This window comes from Neomonachus schauinslandi, chromosome 5, assembly GCF_002201575.2.
Source record: "Neomonachus schauinslandi chromosome 5, ASM220157v2, whole genome shotgun sequence".
Classification (NCBI taxonomy): Eukaryota; Metazoa; Chordata; class Mammalia; order Carnivora; family Phocidae; genus Neomonachus; species Neomonachus schauinslandi.
This window is the reverse complement of record NC_058407.1, coordinates 153,982,359-153,999,162: the sequence shown is the minus strand read 5'-3', so window position 1 is coordinate 153,999,162 and position 16,804 is coordinate 153,982,359. Positions and strand designations below refer to the sequence as shown.

The window sequence follows — 16,804 nt, the reverse complement described above, 5'->3', positions numbered from 1 at the left end:
CTATCCCTATAAGGAAACCTATGGCGGGGCCACCTGATTGGCCAATGGGCTCACTGGGAGAGAAGAAGCTGCAGGGGTGCAGCCAGCAAGGGATGACCAGCTCCTCCCCAAAGAGGTACACTCCTTTCCCTTCATCAGTTCCACCAAGCACAGTAGTTACTGAGCACCCAGGCACTGTGATACAGAGTGAACAAGGCATAAAATCCCTGCTCCTGGCGGAGGGAGGCAACCAGAATATTAACTACAGGAACAAGACCCTTTTGGATAGCGCTAACTGCTCCAAGCAAAACAAACTAGAACTGGGGGCGCCTGGGTGGCTCAGTCGTTAAGCGTCTGCCTTCGGCTCAGGTCATGATCCCAGGGTCCTGGGATCGAGCCCTGCGTCGGGCTCCCTGCTCCGCAGGAAGCCTGCTTCTCCCTCTCCCACTCTCCCTGTTTGTGTTCCCGCTCTCACTATCTGTCAAATAAATAAATAAAATCTTTAAAAAAAAAAGAAAGAAAAGAAACTAGAACTGACAGAATGACCTGACAGACGACAGCAGTGGGAGGGCTCCTTCATTTAGGATGGCCTGGGGTGGCCTTGCTGAACAGGTGACATATGAGCTGAGACATGAACTATGAGAAGGAACTCATCATGCAAGGATGGGGCTGGGGTTGGGGCGGGGGGGTGGGGAACGACAACAATGATACAGGCCGGGGGCACAGCCAGAGCAAAGATCCTGAGGCAGGAACAAGCTTAGGGAGGAAGAGAAAGGAGGCCAGGATGATATGAAGCAAATTATTGAGGAGGTCACAGACCCCACGGGTGGGGACTGTAGCTTCTCGGGTCTACCCCAAGTGCACTTAATCAAGGGCCACGCAAACAAGAGGTGCTCGATAAATTCTGCTGGCTTCTTGGAGGTGCGGCTCTCCCGAGGCATCCAGGAGAGAGTACCATGTTATCGCATAGGTGTTCAAACAGTGGGAAAGCTGAGCTGTGAATCTGGGCAGGGCAGAGACACGGAGGGCTGTTTCTCAAATGCCCACAGGCAACAGGAAACTCTGCTTGGCCCGGGGTCACTAAACAACCTGGGGGCTCAACTGAAGGAGCCAACTGGCCAGGGGCCTGGAATGCCTGGCTTTGAGCCCTGGCTCCTTTCCTGCCTGTTGGGGCAGGTCACTTAACCCCTTTGAGCCTGGGGCTCCCCAGGGGCAGACACGCTATCCGTTCTCCCCTCCCTCTGCTTTTTCTTGGAGCCACCAATCTCAGTCTGCATAGTCTGGGGGAAGGACCCACATTGCTTCCTCTAAGGGTGAGCACAAGGCCCAAGGCCTGCCCAATCTGCATATTCCCTCCCCTGGCTATTGTGATTGGCTCAGCAACAGGCACCTGACCTAATCAGAGCCAATGAAACCCAGTTCTGAGACTTTCATTGGAACTTCCGGGAAAACAGGTGTTGTCCTGCCACCAAGGTTTCTGAAAAGGCAGGAAGTGAGCCTGCAGCTGCTTGCGGCCCACACGCCATCAACACCAAGGCTAGAGTTGGGGAAGATTTTCAACATCCTGTTTGGTCCTGGATCCAGCCGTACCTGTGGCCAGCACTATTTCTCAGTTACATGAGGCAATAAATTCCTCTTTAGCGCGAAGCCCATTTGAGCACGTTTCTAACATTTGCAAACAAAAATCCTGACTAACAGATCCCATCTGTAAATGGGATCAAAACATTCTAACCTCAAACAACCTCAGAGCTCTGTTTTTAGGAATAAACGACTCTTTGCATATAGTGGATCGTGCTCAATAGATGACGGCTGTTACTAGCTGCCGTTAAGACCATGAAGGGGACCTGTGACTGGCGTCACTGTTGCCTTTGTGTCCAGTCTCCGTCCCTTGTGTGGGGAGGTGGCAGGGAGGGCTGCCACACACCTGCTTGGGGGGCTTGTGCCGATTATACTCCTCTCCCCAGAGCTTGGCCTCCATCTGTAGACGCACATCCTCAAAGTACACGTCCCTGTCCACGGACTCGATGTAGTGCTTTGCCACGTAGTTGGAGGCCCCCTTCCACTGCTGAGTGTGCAGGAAGTTGGAGAGCTTCTTCCTGGGGTGGAGGGGTAGATAGCAGAGGGCCTGCCTGGGCACTTGGGTCCACCAGGAACCCAGCCTGACCCACTGCATCCTTCAAAGAGCTGGGAAGAGGCTTAAGGGACACTGTTAAAGGTCTCTTATCCCACATCTTTTGGCCTCCAAACACCAGAGTGGAGGTTAGTGGGATACTCCATGTTCTCCCTGAGCCCATCCCCACAGGCAGGGCAAACGTGTAGTCTGATGGAGCCCAAACAGAGAGATGCTTGGCCTACAAGAAGCAGAGGCCACTGTCTCGGTTTCTCGGCCAGAAATGTTGCAATGCCCCGGCTCTTAGGAGCCCCAGGGAGTCTGGGCAGGGCCCCTGAGAGCCAGGCTGAGTCACTTACGTCCTGAAGCACTCCCTCATCGCTCCACGGCCGAAGGGCTGAAAGACACCATACAGAGGGTTATCAGGCCCCATGCCCCACCCAGAAGCAGTCCTGAGTCAGGAAGAGATTCTCCCCTTGGACATCACCCACCAAATGGGTGCCTGGACCTCATCTCAATCCTAAAATTCCTGAGACCTCCCTCCGTCACCCCAGCACTAAAGCCTGACCAAACTTGTAGCCTTGGAGGCTTTGGAATGACAAGATCAGCCTCCCCCCACCCTGGCTGAGGAGAAGAACCCCAAGGGGGTGGAGATGTTATGGGGGTAACCAGGCATGTCAAAGAATGTTTTTGCAGCCCTGCTTTTCTGTTTCCTATAACAGAAAAAGAATGGAGGGGAGCTTGGGTGGCTCAGTCACTTAAGCATCTGACTCTTGATTTCAGCTCAGGCCATGGTCTCAGGGTTGTGGGATCGAGCCCCATGTCTGGCTCTAAACTCAGCAGAGTCTGATTGTCCCTCTCCCACTGTCCCTCCCCACCCCTCTCTCTCCAATAAATAAATAAAATCTTAAAAAAAAAAAAGAAAAGAAAAGGAGTGGAAACAGCCTATATGTCCATCAACAGTATAATGGATAAATCAATCAGGTCTACTCACTCAATGGGATACTATACAGCAACGAGAATGAATATATTCTGTTGTTCTATTATTCTATATTATTCTATATATTACAGGGCTAGCAAAACCAAGTACAAATGTCACAGACAAAATGCTGAGCAGAAGAAGCCATACTCAAAAGAATACATACGGCACGCCTCCATTTATAGGAAGAACACAAATAGGTTAACTACTCCAAGATGATAGATCCGGGGTTGGTACTTACCCCTGGGGGAACGGAGCAGAGACGGGGCGGGGGAGGGGGGGCTTCAGGGGGCCACTGGTTGTATGGAGAGTTCACTTTGTGAAACTCATCAAGCCATACCCTTTTCTGAGGGTGTGATACACGAAGAAAAAAAAAGCTTCGCACAACCACCCTCCCTCTGACAATGCAGGAAGTGCTCCATTTTCTAGTCTATTCCTTTTTTTTTCCCCCCCAAAAGGATGATTGCGAGCCACTGAATCCCTCTTATGGCTCAGGTTTAGGTGGTGACCTGCTATTTTTAAAAACCGATATACGCATTTACAGTCAACTGATTTTTGACAAGAGTGCCAAGGATCATCTTTTGATGTATGCTAAATATATAAAATGTCCAGAATAGGTAAGCCTACAGAGACAAGGGGTAAATTAGTGGTTGTTTAGGGCTGGGGGAGACGAGGGGATTGGGGATTGGCTGCTGGTGGGTAAGTACAGGGTTTCTTTTAGAGATGGTGAAATGTTCTGGAATCGATCATGGTGATGGTTGCACAACTCTGTGACTATACCAAAAACCACCAAACCCATATGCCTCAAACAGGTATGTTGTATGGTGTATGAATTACATCTCAATAAAACTAGGGCACCTGGGTGGCTCAGTCGGTTGAGCCTCTGTCTTTGGCTCAGGTCATGATCCCAGGATCCTGGGATCGAGTCCCGCACTGGGCTCCCTGCTCAGTGGGGCGTCTGCTTCTCCCTCCGCCCCTCCCCCCTGCTCATGATCTCTCTCATGCTTTCTCTCTCTCAAATTAAAAAAAAAAAACAATTATAAAAAATAAAATAAATACACAATAATATAAACATAATGCCCCAAAGTTAAAACAATTAAGTGAGTGTGAAGGGGAGGGAATAGGGACAGAAGTCTGCTCAAGAAGAATCTGCACTCAGCCCTGTCCCCACAGGGCTGTGAATGGCTCACCTGCGACGCCATCTTGATCAGAACTTCATCTTCCAGCCACTCCCCGGTGACAGCATTGTACCTGCAGAGAAGCCACCCCAGGGCACAGCATCTGTAACATGATCCTCTCACCCAGTGGCTGGCTAGAAGTGGAAGCCTTTTCCTGGCTTCCTGCTGCCCTTGGGATCAAGACCACTTTACCCACAGGCCCAGCTGACCTCCTGGGTTGGGTCTGTGGATGCTCTCCCTCCCCTCCCAGGCACGCCCCCCACACACACACTGGACTGTAACTCCACAAACCAGGCCCGTGTCTGTCTTCTTCACTGCAGAGCCTGGTGCATGTGGAAGCTTAACACATGCATGTTGGATGAACGACTGAATAAATAAATATCCTTATTTTAACCAGTCTTCACAACAAATGGCGTGTCCCAGGTCAGGAGACGGCAGTGCCCTCGATCTTGCCGAGCACCTGTGTGAGGCCCAGCACAAGTAGCTGGGCTTGTGTCCTGGTGCAGGAAGGGGTAGGGGAGGCCCTGCCTCTGAGTCCAGCCGAGGAAGGGGCTGCTGGAGAACACCCAAGGCAGAGTGAGACAGAGAAGGTTCTAGAACATTTCCATCTCTCCTTTCTCAGGAATCTTCCCAGAGCAAATCTGGCCCTAGACCTGGCCTCAAACAGATTTGCCTGGTAGAGAGAGCTCCTCAGCTCAGTAAATCCCTAAATTCTAAAACCTCCCCTAGGGCTGAGGTGTTCTTAGTGTTAGCAGAGGCCTCCATGGCCCACCCTTCGGTGGGATGGACTCCAGACGGCTCCCAGCTCGGTGAGAACAGGCTTCTCAGAGCCTGAAACCTCTATGTGGAAGGACAAGCAGAGGCCTGGCAGGTAACCTCCCCCAGGCCGGGGGCAGGGATGCCGGCCAGAGCTGCAACTTGCCCGCAACCAGCCCATAACAAGTCTGGTGTTCAATATATAACAGCAACGATTATTATTATTACTATGTAAAGACCAAGGTAAAGGAAAAGAGTCTACCCTCGCTTCCAAATAAGACTGAAAGCTGAGAGGCACCTTGAGGTCAAGGGACAGGGGAGATATGGGACGTCAGATGGATCTTATTTGTCCTTCAAAACCACTGACCCCATACGGGTCAGAGTTGCTCCAAGTCACTGAGCCTTCACTATCTGCAGGGCGTTTAAACAGATCTCTTCAATTAACCTTTGCAGCAGCTCTGTGAGACTGGTACAATTACGGTGCCCACTTTCCAGCTGGGGAAACTGAGGCTCAGAGAGGTGAGTAACTTGCCCAAGAGCCAGGATGCAGACCCAGGTCAGTTGCAACCAGAGCCTTGCTCCTAGCCAGCCTGGGTACCATCCATGTGAATGGGAAATCTGTCTCAACAAAGGGGCGGCCTGCACCACCAGAAACAGAGGAGGAAGACTTCCGGTTTAGAAATTTTCTGGTGATTCTAGCCATGGAAGCCTGAGCTCTCTCTGCCAGCAGCCGCTTCAGTTAGGAAATAGTTTGGCTTGGTCCCTGGACCCCACAGAGCCGGCTCAGCATGCGGGGAGGGGGGGGGGTCTGCTTCCCCAGGGGCTTCCCTGGGTCGCCTAGTGTCCTCAGCCTGCAGGCCATGTGTCACCAACCAGTCACCATGCTGGCCTTAGAGGCAGGGAGGAAGAGAGTCCATACCCTGCCCTATAAGGGGTCCCCTTAGCTGCTAGCACGGCCCCCAGGGCCTGCTAGGATGTGGGCCTCCAGCGGTGGGGAGGGGGTGCATGCCACGCTCTGAGCCATTTCCTCAAAGGCAGGAGCAGGGACACGTGCAGAAAGGTGTAGAAAGCTACACCTTTTCTGCCTGCCTAGCATCTGGTCTCTCTTCTTTCAGTAACAGCACCCCGATTTCCCTTTGGGGAACCACCATGCTCCATTCTCAGAATATGTGGACTGGGTGGAAGTGATGCCCAGCACCTTCTGGCTTGGGGTATGTGATCCAGACATGGCCAATCAAAGCAAAGCTCCCTGGCACCTGACTGGTTCCGAGAGGGGCATATAACCGAAGCCAGACCAATGATATTCCGTTATGGAACTTTTGTTTAAAACTATTTGAGAAGGAAAAGACCCTCTTCTATTGGGTGAAATGAAATGTGGGGCTCTCAGGGGCATCTGTGCCACTGATACAAGAGAGTCTAATCTGAGGTCAAAGCCCAAAGTGTCCTTGGAGCATCTAGAACCAGCCGTACCTGAAGCCCACACGTGTAAGTGAAACATTCGCTTCTATGCTTAACACTGTGAATTGGGTTTCTGTCACCTGCATTTGAAACAGAGTTCTGACTAATTGAAAGACACTGAACTGAGAGTCAGAAAGTTAGCTTATTAACTACCCGGGTAACCCTGGGCAAACCTCTATCTCCCCTGGGGCAATTATAGGACCTCAGGGTGTTGGCTTAGAGGATGCAGACTGGAGGGGTCTACAGAGGTCACAGGACAGGGGGATGGACTCCAGGATCGGTCCAAGAGCCCTCTAATATTATGCACAAAATTAGACATATGTGTGCAACTTTCTGGGATGGCCCTCATCAGATTCTCAAGAGTGGCCCCAAATACTTGACATGATTCCTACTTCAGGCTTTTTTAATGAATACACACACTTAGAGGCTTCAAACAGTGCCTGTCACATGGATTCAATACATAAGAGCTTCATCATAGTTATCCTCGGTGGTGGTATTCTGTGGTTTTTGCTATATTCTCGTTCTTCTTGAAACCCCCTGAAATAACTCCTCCCCCTCTATCTTTTCAAATAGGAACTCTAGACGCTCATAGTTCCATTTTGTGAATCTTCCTGGGGCCAAGGCATCAAAAAGCTCACATGCTATCTCCAGGTGTTCTCTCTCCCTTTGGTGGCAACTGTAGGGGCCACGTGGTGAGACAGTGGAACCACAAGATGGGAGAAGCCTGGATCCCTGAGCGGCCCCCAAGGGTCCCTGGGCTCTCACCCAACTTCACTCAAGTGAGAAGAACACCATTGCTGCACTGAGCTGCTGCAGTATTTGTTACTGCAGCATGGTTCAGCCCTGCGTGACGAATAGGTACGTTAGAGGACCGCCCTGAGGAGTCAAGGAGATCTTGCGCAGCGCCTGAAGCATGCATAGATGCTCAAATGTTGGCAGATACTATTATTATTCCCTTCTCCTTGACCTCCACAGGTACTTTGGCCTCAATGATTATGAGCAGAAGCAAGACCCATACCCCCAAGGACTCCTTGAGACCTGGGGCCATACGGCACCCCCAGACAAGCTGCCGACCTGTGACGCGTGGCACATTCCGTGGCTATATCCTCCAGGTGGAACTCAGCCCAGGGGTCAGGCATGTGTTTGGCCTTCTCGATTGCATGCTTCCAAGCTTCCTGCAAAAGGCAAAGGGAAATGTTAGACCAGGGGCTGTGGGGTAGTGCTGCCCCCAGCCTCCTCCTGCCCCGTGATTTCCCACGTGTCTCCCAGCTCTGGGGAGGCAGATAACATCAGTGAGAGAGAAATACTCCCATCAATTATCGTTTCAGAAACAAAGTTCCCAAAAGACCCTTTTTGTTCTCACATGGGCACAGCCTTCCCGTGGGCAGAAGTGACATATCTTAACTATGAAACCAAAGAAGCGTAATACACATAAGAAAGCATATTTTATTTTATTATTATTTTTAAGATTTTATTTATTTATTTGACAGAGAGAGACACAGAGAGAGAGGGAACACAAGCAGGGGGAGAGGGAGAAGCAGGCTTCCTGCTGAGCAGGGAGCCCGATGTGGGGCTCGATCCCAGGACCCTGGGATCATGACCTGAGCCAAAGGCAGATGCTTAACAACTGAGCCACCCAGGCGCCCAGGAAAGCATATTTTAAAGATTCATTTATTTTGTGGAGGTTGGGGCAGAGGGAGAGGGAGAGAATCTCAAGCAGACTCCCAGCTCTGTAGGGGAGCCCAACTCCTGGCTCCATCCCAGGACCCTGAGATCATGACCCGTGCTGAAATCAAGAGTTGGATGCTTAACCGACTGAGCCACCCGGGCACCCCGAGACTGGCAAACATTTTAATGACTGTTCATAACTAGTGCTGGCTGGGATATGGGGAAACGGGTGCTCTCCCATAGGGTCAATGGGTCTAAGCCTCCTCCAAAGGCAACCTGGCAATGTACTGAGATAAAAAATGTGAATTCCTGTATTTTGACCCAGAAATTTTACATCTAGAAACGTATCCTGGAGAAATACACGAATCTGTAAACATATATATAGAAGAGGCGTCGTTGTGTGCAAAACTGAATTCAACCCAAATGCCCATCTATGGAGACTGGTTGAATATATTTTGATTATATCCGTTTAAAATGCTAAGGAGCTCTTCCAAAAGACTGCGCTTACTCTATTAGTGGGAATTCTGGACCCTATCTGAGCCAACATCACCTTTTTGCAAATATTGTATAAATCATAAATATGCCCAGTTTTATCGCCCTAAATGAAAATCATAGACAACACAACCTTCCTAAACTCAGAATATCTCCAACCGTGCCAAAGATATTATTGTCTTTACGTTAACAGAGCCCTAAGTTCTGGGCTCAGAGATTAGGAACAGATTCTCATGAGACATTCCAAGGTCCTGGGGACGCAGGAATATCCATCGTGCAGAACTGCCTTGCCCATTTCAGGCTTTTAGCATCCATGCCCTCTACCCTCTCAATGCCTTAGTGCCCCTGCATCATTGTGGGGACCAAAAATAGCCCCCCAAACTTTCAAAACCTATTGAGAACCAGGGCTTTTGGGTACTCACTGGGAAAGATGACCAAGGCATGTTATGGAGATTAGGCTGATTCTCAACGGTATCATCACCCATCCCCATTTCTTGTTTTTAAAAGCTCATTTTAGGGGCGCCTGGGTGGCTCAGTCGGTTAAGCGTCTGCCCTCGGCTCAGGTCATGATCCCAGGGTCCTGGGATCGAGCCCCGCATCGGGCTCCCTGCTCAGCGGGAAGCCTGCTTCTCCCTCTGACCCTCTGCTTGTGTTCCCTCTCTCGCTGTGTCTCTCTCTCTGTCAAATAAATAAAAATAAATAAATAAAAATAAAAAAAATAAAAGCTCATTTTATTGCTTTTATAATCCCAAGGTGGAATCTGTCCCTGTCCCCTCCCAACACTCCTCCACCCACACTGAATCGCAAGCTCTTCCTGCTCTTTTCCTAAAGAACTCGAACCTCTGCCCTGTAGCCTCTTGCAGGATCAGTGAGGCCAAAACTCCTTTCCAGGCCAGAGGCCTGAGCCACGGGGAGGTGGCTGGATGGGGGCGCTGAACACTGGGGGTGGCAGGCCCGCAGCAATCCCAGACCTCCTCACACGCCATCGGGATCCCTCAGCCACCAGGACTAGCTTTGCAGGAGCCCAGCTTCCCAAGCGTGCCCCCGGCTTGAGCCTCAGCCTCACAGCTGGGATCCTGCTCAGAGGAGAAAAGGCAGAGCAACTGAGCTTTCTGAGAAACACACACACACGCTCACACACGGTTCACACAGGCTAGGGCTTCCTCACTGGGGCTTGGATTCCAATCTCTGCGAAGCCCAAAAATAAAGCCCAGAATTTCTTTCTTCCAATGTGGAAGCAAATTCACGCTTAATGAAAACATTCAGAAGAGAGAAGACAAAATTCAAATCCGCCACACCCCCCCCACCCAGAGCAAGGACCATCAATGCTTTGGACTTGTTCTTTTCCAGATCCTTCCTGTGCGTTATTTGTACGACTGGAATCACATTATAAAAACAATTTACAGTCTTTTGGGAGAGTGGGCCCATGGGGCTTGGTACTTTAAATATAGTGATCTTGATTATTTTCCTGATTCCAAATGTATGATCTGCTTACTGTAAAAAACAGCGAACACTACAGAATGTGAAGTAGAAAGTGAAAGTACTTTCTGACTCATTGCTCTGAAAACCACAGCTGACGGCTGATGGAGAGTCTCTGTAAATTTGTTCCTCTGCATTTGTTAACACACAGGAATATAGCATCAGGCTGGGTTGATGCGTTCTGCTCTGCACCTTACTTTTCTCCACTTAACACGGGGCCTTGGATGTCCTTCCATGTCATATGTACAGGCAGGCTGGGTTGACCCCATTTTCCTTCTGCAGTTGTAAGACACACAATTGTATAAATGTACCTTAAGGTATTCTCTAACCTCGGTTGATGGATATTTGGATTCTCTCCAATAATCCCTAGTACAGGCAGTTCTGAAGTGAACACCCTCGTATGTAAACCCTTATGCAACTGTGCGAGATCTTGGTAGGACATATTTCTTGGAAGTGTAATTGCTGGATCACATTTAAAATGTACAAATTTGGAGTGCTCCTCCAAAAAATTTCTCCTAAATGACACTCCAAGGGGCAGAGAACACATGACTTAAATATTTTTTTATTTTAGTTTTTTTAAAGATATTTTTCTTTGAGAGAGAGAGAGCTCGCTTGCATGCACAAGGTGGGGGAGGGGCAGAGGGAGAGAATCTTCAAGCAGACTCCCCACTGAGTGGAGTCCCAACACGGGGCTGGATCCCACGACCCAATAGATCATGACCTGAGCCAAAACCAAGAGTCCGACGCTCAACCGACTGAGCCACCCAGGTGCCCCCCCTCACTTATATTTTTAAACACAAACATGACATCATGATTTACAAGTCAGCTGGAACACCTAACTCACTACTGACGTCACCGTTCACCTGTGGTTCTCCACAGTTAGACTTTGAGCTTGTCACCAATTTTTCCCTGTTATAAATAACTGGGCCACCGACATGTTTATAACTAAAACAGTTCCTGAAGCTCCGTACTTAAAAAAAAAAAAGTACCACTGTCGCCTCTCCTATTCCAGCAGCCGTGAACAGCAGAGACAGACTCTGACCCCAGCCTGTCCGGGGACCTGCAGCGTTCTGAGCCTGCTGGGGGCGACGGACACGTGGCTCTCCCACTGCACTCTCAACCAGTGACTCAAACACTCCCTGACTCCCCCCGATTCAGTGAGGAGTATCAACAGAAACTGCCTCCTGGCCGGAGGCTGTGCTCCACCTGAAAAAAAAAAATCAAGGAAAAAAGTATTTCCGAATTTGAGGGCGTGTTATTTCACAGGATCAAAATTAGCTTTTTGCCAAACCCAGAAAAGAATCGTGCCACGCCTTGTTGGCAATGGATGGGTTTAATGCAACGGACTTTTCTTTTAAAGCACAATATAAAAGGTCCTGGACGAAGATTCGTTCCCTGCACTCTGGTTCCCGCCCACAGCTGACTAACTGTGCGAACCTCCATTTCCTTGTTTACAAAAGACAATGAAGAATGTTTTGACTATTAGTGGCCAAACTTTTCTCCTGCCCCCACATCTGGGCTAGACGCATTCTCTCCCCCCGCCCCAAGAAATAGGGGCTCACTGAGATAACATGCTCATTACAGCTCAACAACCCTGAAATGAGCTGCAAATCACTGGTGTACTGTTTTACCCATCAGGTTAAGAAAAACAGGTGTTTACACAGGCCTGAGAAGTATGGTGACTAACATAACATAGTAAAATAAAATTTAAAAAATATGTATCAAAAAAAAAAAAGAAGTGGGTCCTCTCAGACACTGAGGGGAGGGAAAGCAGGTTCTGTGACCTCTGACAGCCTTCTGGAGGTACTTTCACTGCCTTGTGACCCGGCCATCCTGATCACCTCCCCAGGTGTGCACAGGTGAATGGCCCAAGGATGGGTCTGTGCTTATAATGCTATATAACGCTCGGGCACTGCCGAAAACCCGCCTGTTCACAGGGAGAAGATTCTATACACTTGGTATAGCAGTATGAAGCCATTAAGAAGATCAAGATGTGGGGCGCCTGGGTAGCTTAGCTGGTTAAATGTCCAACTCTTGGTTTCAGCTTGGGTCATGATCTCAGGATCATGGGATGGAGCCCTGCATCAGGCTCGGTGCTCGACGTGGGGTCTGCTTGGGATTCTCGGCCTCTCCCTCTGACCCTCCCCCCACTTGCATGCACTCTCTCTCTCTCTCTCTAAAATAAGTAATATCTTAAAAAAAAAAAGATCAAGGTGAGGTGTGTTCGAGACACCTGGGTGGCTCAGTCAATTAAGCATCTGACTCTTGATATCAGCTCAGGTCTCGATCTCAGGGCTGTGAGTTCAAGCCCCACACTGGGCTCCACGCTTGGATTGGAGCCTACTTGAAAAAATCAAGGTGTTGGGCCACCTGGCTGGCTCAGTCGGAAAAGCACATGATTCTTCATCTTGGAGGTCATGAATTCAAGCCCCACATTGGGTATAGAGATTACTAAAATAAATAAATAAATAAAAAAGATCAAGGTATTGAATGGGCAATCTCTAAGACTTATTGTTTAGGGGGAGAAAGCAAATTGGTGAATAATGTAAACAGTATGACACCATTTACTGGTGGAGGAAACCCACAAATCAGCACTATGGATTTCTAAGGATGAGTGTCTGTACACATACACATAAGTGTATCTTTACGTATGAGCACATGAAAGAGGTCTGAAAAGTGCTTTATCCCAAATTAATATAAAATGGCTATCTCTGGGAATAGAAGGAGGATAAGAGGTTGGTCAAAGAGACTTCAGCTTTATGTTGTGTGTGTGTTTTTACTATGAGAAGATTAACATATTGAATAGCCTTCAGGTAATACACGGGTAAGTCAAAGTTAAAAAAGATCACTGGGTTTAGGTGATTCTTAAGACCCTGCTAGCTCTAATGTTCTCTAGTTCTAAAGATCTGAAAAAAAATAAATAAATAAAATAGGGGTGCCTGGGTGGCTCAGTCCATTAAGCATCTGCCTTTGGCTCAGGTCATGATCTCGGGGTCCTGGGATCGAGCCCCTCCTTGGGCTCTGCACTCAGTGGGGAGTCTGATTCTCCCTCTCCCTCTGCCCTGCTCATGCTCTAATAAATAAATAAAATGTTTTAAAAAACTAAGATAAAATAAAATAAAGCTCCAAACTCAGTTGTTGGTGTGCTATCCTACACAGAATGGGGGGGGGCCCAGTGGGGATCCCTAAAAAGGAAAACATAACCCTGACTAGAGAATGGAAAAATCTTTGGTTTTTCAAAGCCTGAGAGCACAAAATAAAAATAAATACATAAATATATAATAATAATAATAACAACAACAAATTTCCTGGAATATGCCAGCACTAAAGCCGGATATTCGGGTAATGTGTTTGCAATTTCTTTGGCACATAGGATGTTATTGCTGTTGGTGCTGTTCTTATATCACTATTCTTATTACCACCAACACAGCAATCAAGGCCTCCGATCTTACATGAGGAAGCATCCGGAGGCTGCCTAAGTCCTCCCTGAAACATCAGCTATTATTCTCCCTGTGGATGTTATACAATGTTTCTTCCTATGATCCTTTCCACAGATTCTAAGAAACTGCAGCTCTATGTCAGCCTGACTTGCCCCTCCTGGCTGATAGCAAGGGTTAATCTATAACCAAGGACACATAAAAGCAGCAGGGAGAATTGGGGAAGCATGCTTGCTTGTTTCCTTGTTCACTAGCGAAGAGGATCGCATGCATTTAGAGGTTTCGTGCAATTTCCATGAAACTCAGCATTGTCTATGGCAGCAAAAAACCTGGAAATTGCCTAAGTATCCCACAAGAGGAAATGCTTACAGCAACTGCACTGTATCCATACGATGGGCTGCCAGGGAGCCATTAAGAAAAAAGATGAACTAGATCCACATTTACTAATATGGAAAGATATGCACCATCTCTTGTTTGCCAAGAAAAACTGGTTACTGAAGAGCATATATACATGATCTTATTATTGTAATAAAAATCTCTATTTAGTCAAGTCTATATTTATAGTGAAATACAGAAAAGACTAAAATACACACTAAGACCTCAATAGCAATTATATCTACACTCTCACCGTTTTCTGCCAGGAACATGGAGTACTTTTATAAGCAATCAAACAAATGATTGCCAAAGAAATACAGCTAAAAGTTCTAAAGAAATCTCTGTCAAAAGGAGCAGTTGTTGCGGGTCTCCCGTGACTAGTGGGATTCAGAGCCAGGACTAGAGAGGAAAGGATGGAAATAATAACCAGCAAAGCTGGGGCGCCTGGGTGGCTCAGTTGGTTAAGCGTCTGCCTTCGGCTCAGGTCACAATCCCAGGATCCTGGGATCGAGCCCTGCATTGGGCTCCTTGCTTAGCGGGGAGTCTGTTTCTCCCTCTCCCTCTGCCCCTCCACCCACTTGTGTGTGTGCTCTCTCTCTCTCTCAAATAAGTAAATAAAATCTTTTTTTTAAAGATTTTATTTATTTATGGGAGACACACAGAGAGAGAGGCAGAGGCAGAGGGAGAACCAGGCTCCCCAAGGATCATGACCTGAGCCGAAGGCAGATGCTCACCCATCTGAGCCACCCAGGCACCCAATAAATAAAATCTTAAAAAAAAAAACAAACAGCAAAGCAATAACATTCCCTAGGGTGGCATAATGCCCTTGCCTCCTGGAAGCCCCTGCCCAGACAGAATCCCAGCCTGCACCTCACGGCAACCGTGTTGAAGCACAGACGGGCAGGTAGGACAGCTCCCCAGTCCACTGAGGAGGTGCCTGAGGCTCGAGAGCAAGGAGGAAACTTGCTTATAGACCTGCAGCAACCAGGAACCAGCAGACCCAGAACTCAGACCAAGCCCGTCGAGCCCCAGTTCCCCACTCTTTTGCAAAAGAGAAGTTCTATAAAAAGCAAAAAAAAAAAAAGAGAGAGAGAAAAGTTTGAGAACCAAACTGAATATGACCATATGACCTAGCAATGTACTCCCAAGTATCTACCCAAGAGAAATGAACACATGTCCACACGATTTGTGTAGCATTATTTGCAAAAGCCAAAGGGAAGAAACAACCCAATGTGGGTCAACGGGGGCGCCTCGGTGGCTCAGTCAGTTAAGTGTCTGCCTTTGGCTCAGGTCATGATCCCAGGATCCTAGGATCGAGTCCGGCATCGGGCTTCTTCCTCAGCGGGGAGTCTGCTTCCGCCCTCTGCCTGCCACTCTCCCTGCCTGTGCTCTCTCTCTAATAAATAAAATCTTTAAAAATAAATAAATAAAATCTTTTAAAAAAATGTGGTACATCCACGCAATGGGGTAGTATTCAGCAATGACAACTGAGCACAGACACATGCTTCTACATGGATGAACCTCGAAAACATTGCACTAAGTGAAAGAAGCCACACACAAAAGACCCCATGTTATATAATCCGATTTCTATGCAATGTCCAGAACAGGCAAACCCACAGAGATTGAAAGTAGGTTAGTGGCTGCCAGGGGCTGGGTGGACTGGGGATCCTGAGGGGTTATGGCTAAGAGATGTGCGGTTTCTTTTTAGGGCTAAGGAAAATGGGCTAAAATTGATTGCGGTGATACGGATGCATAATTGTATAAATATACTTAAAGCTGCTGCAATGGACATTTCAAATGGGTAAATTGTATGTTATTGAATTATATTGCAACGAAGCTGATAAAAAACAAAGTAAAATTAAATTGGGGCCCCTTGTACCCCAGTACATTTCCACAAAGGATTTGAGCACTTGAGCACCTGCACAGATTTCAGAGAGAGGAGTCCCTGCAGTTGGGTTTGCGTCTCCCCAGCCCCCTTCTGTTTTTCAGACACAGGTCACTGGGTGGCCAGCATGACCCTCGTTTTCCTTCATCTGCCCAGCAGGCCCTCATCTTGCTGGACGTCCAAAGCTTTCTGGATTGCTAGATGCCCAAGCTTCCCTGCCTGATTCTGCATCCCCAAAGCAGTGGGCAGAGCCCCAAAATGTTCATCACCTCTGGGTGTGCACAGAGCTTCCTGTGGTCACTGGGCAGGGACAGAAGCCCAATTCTGCCAGGGGGGTTTCCTGGGGCTCAGGGTGGGCAGGGATGTCTCTCTTCCCAGTGAGTCATCACCAGACGCTAGCATTTCCGTCTCATTCTGGGGTAATCGCTGTCCTTTGACCCAGCTGTTCGAGCCACCCTTGGTGGGCTGAAAATACAAGTGTAATCACCAAAGTCTTCTGACAAGGGCGTGGGGAGCAGGCTGGGCAGGCAATGCCCAGCCGAGTTCTAAACGTATTGCTCCAGTCATTCCACCCCCGGGGATTTAACCTGGCAGGTGCGCCCACGCACGGGCACAAGGACATACGGACAGAGATGCTCTTGGAAGAGCTGTTCGTGGTAGCAAAAGGCTGGAAACGACCTTCATACCCATCCATGAGGGACTGGCTCAATACATTATGGGGCTTCCAGACATGATATTCAGCCGTCAAGAAACAACAACAAAATAAGCTGCCACATGCTGTAGTCACGAAGAGCATCGAGTGATTCGGATGTCAGAGCCTCAGGTTTACTATCTACGCCCTTCCTCACAGGATTTCTGTACAGATCAAATGAGTGAAATGTGCAGAGCGGTGCCTGCTCTTCCCACGGCGGCTCTTACGTAAGTGCTAGCTGATGTCGGCTCATCTGTGCCAATACGGGAAGACAGCTCCAGGAGTGCAAAACAGGTTTGCAGTCAGCTAACATTTCC

General features: G+C 48.5%; 1 protein-coding gene across 1 annotated transcript in view; it reads right to left on the bottom strand.

Moving 5' to 3' along the window:
- Window positions 1-16,804, bottom strand: part of EEF2K (eukaryotic elongation factor 2 kinase) — a 62,869-nt gene that overhangs the window by 24,051 nt on the left and 22,014 nt on the right. Inside the window, 4 exon segments of the mRNA XM_021686818.2 lie at window positions 1,904-2,075; window positions 2,449-2,486; window positions 4,259-4,319; window positions 7,535-7,635. Of these exon segments, the coding sequence (XP_021542493.1) occupies window positions 1,904-2,075; window positions 2,449-2,486; window positions 4,259-4,319; window positions 7,535-7,635 (372 nt within the window).